At 43.2% G+C, this 9366-nt stretch overlaps 1 protein-coding gene across 4 annotated transcripts; it reads right to left on the reverse strand.

The window, feature by feature from the left end:
• Nucleotides 1-5348: 5348 nt before the first annotated feature.
• LOC136473954 (uncharacterized) lies at nucleotides 5349-7022 on the reverse strand. 4 transcript variants are annotated; one of them, XM_066471570.1, is made up of 6 exons: nucleotides 6863-7022; nucleotides 6606-6669; nucleotides 6389-6511; nucleotides 6241-6317; nucleotides 6001-6177; nucleotides 5349-5895 (listed from the first exon to the last, which is right to left on the reverse strand). In XM_066471570.1, the coding sequence occupies exons 1-6, from the start codon at nucleotides 6917-6919 to the stop codon at nucleotides 5809-5811; spliced, it is 585 nt and encodes a 194-aa protein (XP_066327667.1). In that variant the 5' UTR covers nucleotides 6920-7022; the 3' UTR covers nucleotides 5349-5808. The 4 variants fall into 4 exon arrangements, 2 of the variants coding, with proteins under 2 accessions (XP_066327667.1, XP_066327666.1); XM_066471569.1 differs by having other exon boundaries at nucleotides 5349-6177; XR_010762815.1 differs by having other exon boundaries at nucleotides 5349-6317; nucleotides 6745-7022.
• Between the last annotated feature and the right edge of the window lie 2344 nt (nucleotides 7023-9366).

Consider the following 9366-nt stretch of genomic DNA (forward strand, 5'->3'; position numbering starts at 1 on the left):
TGTGGTATCCTTGAGTGAGGCAAGGAGGTGGAAGAGACTCCGACCAAAGTGGTCACCTCAACAACGAGGACGTAGGAGCTCCTTTGTGGGGCTGCCGAACCTCGGGATAAATTCTTGTCTCCCGCGTGCTTGTTGTTGTTGTGATTTGCTCGAATTTACATGTATTTGGTTATCTTCCTCTCTCTAGCTATTTCTTAGGGTTTGGGCCTCGATCTACGGAGTGGTGGCTTATCAACGTCAAGAGAGTGACCCAACACCTTACCTTACCACTAGGAAGTGGGTTTGTAAGTTATCGGCATCACAAAGTTCATTTTAGCACTTGTAGTTCATTTCCCGTAGGGGTCGGAAGTGCTGACAGTTTGCGTTGGAAGTTCTGACCCAAACTATCAGGACTTCTGACACGTCGGAAGTTCTGACCCAAACGTCGGGACTTCTGACACGTCGGAAGTTCTGACCCAAACTGTCGGGACTTCCGACATTAACTGACTAGTGCATTTTGATTCAACTCTTTGGTTGCCGTTGTTTGGCTCCCTAGGTTTATCTAGTATCTTTTATATACTTTGTGGCTAACTTGTGAGGGGTTGTATTACTTTGATTTGGAGTTTCCATTGTAGAAACTCCTATTACTAATCGTTTCCGCTTTTAAAGGTGTTGATTTTTCAGAAACGCCTATTCACCCCCCTCTAGGCGACATCCCAGATCCTTTCACTTAGACTCGGTTACTCGTGGATGTACCCTACATTCTAGATCGATGGTAGCTCACGAGGGTGACTCTTATAGCCTCGTTGAATCCGTTGTAGTCCACCTCCCGTTTGTAGGTCGAGTAGAACCTTGTTACTATAGGAAACATACTTTGCCTGTGTTTTCCTTAGTAATATCCCCAGAATTGAATAATAGAAGACATAGCTTACCGAAGCTAGAACTAGAAGACCTTAGCGTTCTCCTTTATACTCCTGTTACATTAAGTCTTGTTGCTACTCTGGGTTAAGTTAGACTTAGTTATTCTCACACACGTTTCCTTGAGTTTGATATTCTAGAATACTTTCTGGTGAAGTGCTACATCGATATCCGTGTGCTTGTGGATTTATTCTGTGTGCGTTAAAATATACCAACAATCATTTTTGGCGCCGTTGATGGGGAAACGGTTGCTGAGTTAACTTCGAACCAAGCTTAACCTTGTATCATTATTCTTTTATCTTTTACTTTTCTTTTCATTATGGATTTGGAATCTACTCCTATCCATCAATACGCTGCACCTACAAGCGCACGCCTAGAGCCACCATAATTTTCAAAGCCTATCCTAACACCTGGTTATGAGCTATGCCCGTGTTTAATCAACATGGTTTGGGATCAATCTTTTTCGGGTGAAGATGATGAAAACCCATACTCCCACCTAAATGAGTTTGAGCAAACCTATGCATGCCTACGCACTGCAGGCATGTCAGATGAAACCCTACGATGGAAGCTTTTTCCTTTCTCTTTGAAGGGAAGAGCTAAATGTTGGTACAAGCAAACCATAGGGAGTAGACAATGAGATTGGAAAGCTTTGTGTTCACGCTTTTGCTTGCATTTCTTTCCCATCTCTAAAGTAGTCAGCCTTTGTTCAGAGGTTCTAACTTTTAAACAAAAAGAAAAAGAATCTCTAGGCATGTCATGGGAACGCTTTAATGTTCTCATTAATACTGGCCCTGACCTTGCCATTCAAGACCCCATTCTTCTTCAACACTTCTATATGGGTCTTGATAGGGAAACTTTGAAGTATCTTGATACAACTTCAGAAGGATCGTTCTTGCATGTCTCCGCCAATTCAGGGAGAAGCATTCTTACTAAAGTCTTAGAGAGCACCCCTGAAGAAGTAGAAAAGAAGCCACTAGAGGAGGAATCCCAGATAGCTGAACCAGAACTTTTGCCAAACCCATCACAAACTTTAGCTCTCCTAAATCCTGAACCACCAGAAAAGGAGGAAACTCCAATTTCGGATTTTATGCTTGAATTCAAGGATAAACTTTTTGCTGAATATGGAAATACCTTGAATTATCATACTATGAGAAGACCCCAAAAGCCTAGGAAATCATCATTCCATGAAGAAACTCTTGACCCTTCTAAGGAAGCTTTCCTTAAAAAGACTACGAAAGAGCAAGTATCCAATATAAGCAATGAATGGTTAGAAGAATCAGAGCTTTCCTCTGATGTGATTCATCTAGATTCACCTTCTATTTCTATTCATTGCCAGATTAAAAAAACTCCTTTTGATGCTCTTTATAATCTAGTTATGGGTGTTAATATCATGTCTGCATCTTTTGCTCATGATTTATTGAAACACATGCCATTAACACCAACAACAAAGTTATTGAAAAGTCTTTCAGGGCACATTTTCCCAAGTTTGGGAATACCGTATGTCCTCCCTATCTAGGTAAAAGGAACCATAGTTCATTGGAGCTTTTATATCTTTGATATCATGGAGTTCGGCTTGTTGATAGGACAACCAATTAAAAGACTTATTCAAGAAGGACAAATAGAGAAGTTGAAAATTAGCCTCGGAAAAAACTTTAAACTCTCTTTACCCATCACTCACTCTCTAAATGCTAAGACTGAGCCAATTCCCGAGCAAGACCCAATGGACAAGGTTAAGGTAGCATCTCTTGAAGACTTGATCGAACCCAACCTTGAAGATGATGCCCAATTCTTCATCGAGGAGGAAGATGAAAGTTCCATATAACCTGAACCTTCAGATGAATTGCTAGAACCACCTAACCCTACATTGAGCTTAAACCCCTACCTTCTAGTCTTAGATATGCTTTTCTCATTAATGATCAGGATTCTCCTATGATCATAAGTGATAAACTTTCTCAGGAAGAATCCCTCCGCCTGATAACTGTCTTAGAAAAGCATCATTCTGCTTTTGGCTACTCGCTCCAAGACCTTAATGGAATTAGTCCTACTCTTTGCACACATCACATCCCTATAGATCCTGATTCTTTACCTTCTAGGGAGCCACAACATAGGCTTAATAATGCGATGAGAGGTTGTTAAGAAAGAAGTCTTGAAACTCCTGCACGCCGGGATCATCTATCGTGTTCCATACACTGAGTGGGTAAGCCTTATTCAAGGTGTGCCTAAAAAGGGAGGCATGACTATTGTTAAAAATGAAAAGAATGAATTGATCCCCCAAAGAACCGTCATAGGATGGCGGATGTGCATTGATTATTGAAAACTTAACAAGGCCACAAAGAAAGATCATTTTCTGTTGCCCTTCATTGATGAAATGTTGGAGCAACTGGCAAATCACTCTTTCTTATATTTCCTTGATGGGTATTCAGGTTATCACTATTTTTAGTTGGGTTTATTCAGAAAACCATCAAGATGGACCCAAACGTCAGATTTAATTATGATTATCCACGACGAAAACAACTCCAGAAGGTTCTAGAGGACTCTAGAGGGCGAACCACCAAAGCAAAGTGGGGGTGGCCGCTAGGTGGGGCCGGTGGGCCCCACCTACAGGCCAGCCGGCCATGTGGGGCCCCTTGTCAGCCCCTCATTCCTACGTCGGTTCTCCACCGTCTTAGGGTTTGCATCTACGCCATTCTTTTAGGTTAGTTTGATCCAAGGGCTCAGAATTAATGCTCCGCCCTATATATACAAGCCCCTACCCCCCTCCCTAAGGCATAAGTCATTTTGAGAAGGCAGAAAGCCTAGTCATCCTCAGAGCTCCACCATATTCTAGGGCATAGCTAGCTAGACTAGATCTAGAGGGAGGCAAGCTTCGCTTGGATTCCTAATCTTGTCAAGAGCGTGGCTTGGTATAGCCCCTTGTATCCTCTTTTGTATCTTTCATTTTTCATATGTTTGCTACAATTGATTCGACATTGTTCTTAATATTATTCATGTTCCTAGTTATCATGTTCATCGTCTATTTTGATTATATACTTAATATAGCTAGATTATCTTTATGTTCAAGCATATGTTTGTATAGCGCTCGCTCCAAAGTACAAGAGGTGAGTGGTCGATATTGTGCTAGCATGGTGCTTATACGTTGTTTGCCTGCGGATGCACCCTATATTCCTGGTCATGTGGTAGATCGTGGATGTGACACTCCCGTTGAGTCCTTTGTAGTCCACTCCCCGAATATAGGACAAGTAGGATCAGTTAAGAAGGAAGACATGCTCTGTTCTTGATCTTCCTTAGTAATATCCATTATGTGTAGATATGAAGTTGATCTTAGCCATGACTACTAAGTGTAGTTGTACTAATCAACGTATGCTTTGACTTGTAATAAAGAATGACTTAAGAATTATTCCTCTAATTTCTACTTAGAAATGCTAATGCCATAGAAAGGAGTACTCTGAGTGATCATTTATCATTACTTATCATATTTATCTCTTGATTCACCCCTGTTGTGAGTAGAAGTTTGGTTATGGTTTACTTCTCCATCATTTGTATAAGTTATCAATATATTCTAACTTCTCATCCTTCTCTGTGGTACAAATATAAATAATGATACCTAGAATACTTCCGGGTGAAGTGCTACAATGGTATATTATCTGTGCCCTTGTAGATCCTTTTTATTTATATATTCTTTCTAGTCGCAATGAAATACTAAAGTACTTCTTAGTGTCATTCTAGAAGTGACGCTAAGGAATGTTAACAAGTATTTCTGGCATCATAGCTGGGGATAACAACTTAGCAAAAGTGATATTAAGAAATGTCAACAAACATTAGGTGGCTACTTAAACAAGTGATAAGCTAATAAATACCAACAATGCCCCTGCAGAACCAAGAACAGGTTAGTTGGGGTAAAACATCAGAAGATATGTGTGATCCAAACTTACCCCTAGAAGCAAAGATGTTGGCGCATGGGGAGTTCCTCCTCTGGGACATCGCCGGCCATGTGCTTACCGTGATCCATCCCTCCAGAAGACGGTTTTAGATCTAAAGACAAGGAGAAGGGGTTGTGCAGCGGCAAGGGCGAAGGCAAGTGCAGATGTAATCTCTCGGTTGTCTCCGAAGGATGCATTTATAACCAAAATAGGTGCCAGTGGGTTTCTTGAGCCGCCTTGGGTTGAAGTGCGGTTAATGGAAGGCAAGAGGCCATTCCGGTGATTGAGGAAGCCATGCGCGGCCAAGTGAAAAGACGGCAGTTGTAGGGATCACAGACACAAAATTTTCATTTACTGGGATTCTTTGCAGTGTCATTCAGTTCTGGGTCACAGACGTTTTGTTCATAACAGTTTTGTGTTTCCATCTGAATCTGGAGGCTTGGCCCCGGCAGTCGGCTAAGTTCAATCGACTAAAATGGGATCAAATGAACAACTATGGCGGTCTGAATTCTACTGATAGGGAGAATTGATTGCTGATACGATAGCCAATAATGACAAGAAGGTTTATGCGATACAAGATGAAGGGTTGTATCGGCTAAATACTTACACCAATTATCATAAGGTTAGGAGTGCATAAAAGTTAAAATTACATGTTCAAGGCCGCTCGAATTGCATTCAGGGCATCTAAGCGAATGGCGTCGGTTTCTGCAATTAGCTGCTTATCTTCGGCAATTGATCCAGGGATGACTTTGTTTTTCTGACCTTGAATGGCCATAAGCTCATTATACCTAGCCATCATCTCTGCTTTCTTCTCATCCGTTGCCCTGGGAAGCTGAATTAGATTGGCTTCCTCAATTTGGATCGAGGCATTGATTTCATCTAGCCACATTAGTAGTTGCACCCGTTTAGTCTTTAAGGAACTGAGTTTCTCCTGGATCTTGGAAGGAGTGTTTTTCAGACTGTCGATCAGTTCCTTTAACCCGAGCATCTCCTATTTAGTTGATTCTTCGTGGGCATTCAAATTGTTCTGAGCTTCACGGCCGGCTAACCTCTGCTTTGCCCGGATAACCTTAGGCGCCTGACCCTCGATAAAAGCAGTATGAGACAAAACAACAAGAAGATCTTGAATCAGCTCTCCCTTGATAGCCAAGAAAATGTCTTGGAGTGGCTTAGCATTGCAAACCAGATCGGCTGTATCTTTTTCCAAATGGGGTAGCATTAATTGTAGCTGGTCTTTGGTTGCAGCCGACAAAGCAATTTCTTCCTGATGAGTCTTGGGGGCAGAGGAGCTTACTTTGCCTTCTTCTATATAATCTCTGATGTTGAAAGAGAAGAGGCTCGGAGGGAGTGGGCTTTGTGCCTACATTCAGGTTGAGGTAATGACAAACAGTTGATTCCTTAATCATTGTAGAGAAACAAATACCTTTTTCCCTAAAGAAGGATGGATAGCCGAAGATGTGCCCATATCATCACTAGAAATTTCAATCAGCTTCCTGGGCCCTGCTCGAGTTAAGATTGGTTTAGGTACAATCAAGAAATTTGAGCAAGAATAGATGATATGTTGATTGTACCCTTGATTGATTGGGGGTTTGGAGTATCCCCATGTTCCTCTTCGCCAATTGCCTGGTAAGTGCCTTGGCTGATTTCTTGATCATTGGTAGCATCAGGGATTGGCCCTGATCCAAGGTTCACATCTAGAAGTAAGAAGGGACCTGAAGTCAAAAGAAGCCATAGGTAGAACCCAGAAGATCGCTTTTGGAAATTTAACATAAAGTGTTTGATGATCACCATGAGCTTCTTCAGTAGAAAGGTTCTCATTACTTGTCTTAACGTCCCCGGTGTCATCCTCACCCTATTCATTATCAATTGAGTAACGAACAGTCAAGGAGGCAGTTGGGTGGATTGAGTTTGAAAGGAATTAACATACCTATGTGGTTGATGCCCCATGCAGGCCCTGATTATGTTCTGGGTCTCTAGATGGAGCCTTCAAAGAATTGCTTATTCATGCCTCATTCAGTACAATGAAAACTAGTTCCAGGGAGTACCTCGGTCCCTCCTTTGGATGGAGTGTTCAAGGCCTGTTCTTTGGCTTCATCGTCCATATTCAACAGAGGATTAGTCTGAAAAAAGAGAAGCCAGTTAATGTAGTGGAAACTTGGATCGTTGACTATGAAAGCACTTACTCCGGTAGTGAAATCAACAAGAGTCGATAAGCGCCGCTCATCGGCTGTCTCCTTAGCATTTGTCGATGGGCCACCCACTCCTGTCGCCCTGAACGCCTCGACCATTGAGATAGCCTCACGGGTTGTTAGCAAGACATAACCAGTCATTGGATGCAGGGCGACTGAAAATAGCATAATTTGTGATTTGAATATTAAAATCTAAGATGCGCTCACTTGAGCGGCCAATAATGATGCTTCTAGAAACCCACGTAATCTCTTTCACGTTGTGACCTTTTGGGGCTGACCCTTTGGGGCCTTGCACTTTCACACCGTTGTAGGTTGCATCGCCACAGGACCAGCTTGCGTTTTCAGGACAGTCTTCATAGTAGGTGCTTGGCATCCCATCCTCGGATTTGGACACCAGATGGCATATTTAATCAGCCGGTTACTCCTACTAATTGTTGGAGGAGTAGAATCTAGGTACTGTAGGTAATATAATGATAAACATTGCATCGACCATGTGGAAGAAGAGTTACGGAGATAAGCGAAATGTTTACCTCAGTCTCGGGTTAGAAGCTAGGATCCAATGACTGGCAGAAAGGTGTGACTGAGTTGTCGAACAGATGTTGAGCCCATTCTAGCAACAAGGCGTTAAATAAATTTGAAGAGAAGGGGCCACACTTCCATCCCTCGGCATTGATAGAGGGGAGAGCATCCTCAAATTGCCAAATTCTCAAAAACTCCCACGGCTGATTTATAGCTTCTCTCGGCCTTAGCTTGTTTGCAAAAATAGCCCGGGGGGAGCTATCCAAAACCAAGTTGGCGAGCAGCGATGGATGGATTATAAAATTCATAGGATGTTGGTGGCTTCTCTCGACCGTGCCTAAATTCCACATGGAGCAACCCTGGCTTTATTATACACTGAAAATTGCGGTCGACGGTCCATCCGAGCAAGCAGTCTCAAATCTAAAAGAAATTGGGAGCTCGAATTCGGAATTCACTGGATAGATAAACCAAGTTAGGACCTCATCTGGGAGCCCTTTGTAGAATCCTCTGAAGAACTGGCCAGTTGAAAGGTCCTAATGGTCAGAGGGGGGTGAATAGCCTATTAAAAATTTTTACAACAACACTTAACAAACCGGTCAGACAATTATGAGGCGAAGCAAGTGTTGTGCTAGCCTACTAAAAATGCAAGCCACCTACCATAATTCTAGTTTATATAGTTTCTATCCACATAATAACTATGACACTATACTAAGTTAGTGTGCTCTCAAAAGCTAACTAAAGAGCCACACTAACCAAACTAACAAGCTCTCATAACTAGCTACACTAAAGAGCTTGACAACTAGTTTGCGGTAAAGTAAAGAGAGTGAGCAAGGAGGTTATACCACCGTGTCGAGGAAGGAGCCAATCAATCACAAGAATGAATAACAATGAAGACCAATCACCTTGGAATCAAATAATGACACAATGATTTTTTACCGAGGTTCACTTGCTTGTCGGGAAGCTAGTCCTCGTTGTGACGATTCACTCACTTGGAGGTTCACGCGCTAATTGGCATCACACACCAAACCCTCAATAAGGTGCCACACAACCAACACAAGATGAAGATCACACAAGCCACGAGCAATTCACTAGAGTACTTTTTAGCTCTTCGCCGGAGAAAGGTCAAGAACCCCTCACAATCACCACGATCGGAGCCGGAGACAATCACCACCCTCTGCTCGACGATCCTCGCTGCTCCAAGCCATCTAGGTGGCGGCAACCACCAAGAGTAACAAGCGAATCCCGCAGTGAAACACGAACACCAAGTGCCTCTAGATGCAAACACTCAAGCAATGCACTTAGATTCACTCTCAGTCTCACAAAGATGATGAATCTATGATGTAGATGAGTGGGAGGGCTTTGGCTAAGCTCACAAGGTTGCTATGTCAATGCAAATGGCCAAGAGAGTGAGCTTGAGCCGGCCATGGAGCTTAAATAGAAGCCCTCACGAAATAGAGCCGTTGTACCCCTTCACTGGACACAACACGGGGTGACCGGACGCTCCAGTCATATTGACCGAACGCTGGACCCCAGTGTCCGGTCGTGCGATGCACGCCACATGTCCCCTCTCTTCAAATGTTGATCGCTCGATCTCAATGGTCAAGTGACGACCGGACGCAGCAGCTCAAAGTGACCGGACGCTGGACCTCATCATCCGGTCGTTTCCAGTAAGCATCCAGAAATGATTTTTCACGACCGGACGCGTCCGGTCATGCTCGACCGGACTCTCCCAGCGTCCAGTCACTCAGCGTCTCCTCTGTGTATTGCCACGTTAGCAGGACCGGACGCAGTCCTCCAGCGTCCGGTCACTAAGTGACCCAGCGTCCGGTCAGAGACCGACG

This window comes from Miscanthus floridulus, chromosome 8 (assembly GCF_019320115.1).
Source record: "Miscanthus floridulus cultivar M001 chromosome 8, ASM1932011v1, whole genome shotgun sequence".
Classification (NCBI taxonomy): Eukaryota; Viridiplantae; Streptophyta; class Magnoliopsida; order Poales; family Poaceae; genus Miscanthus; species Miscanthus floridulus.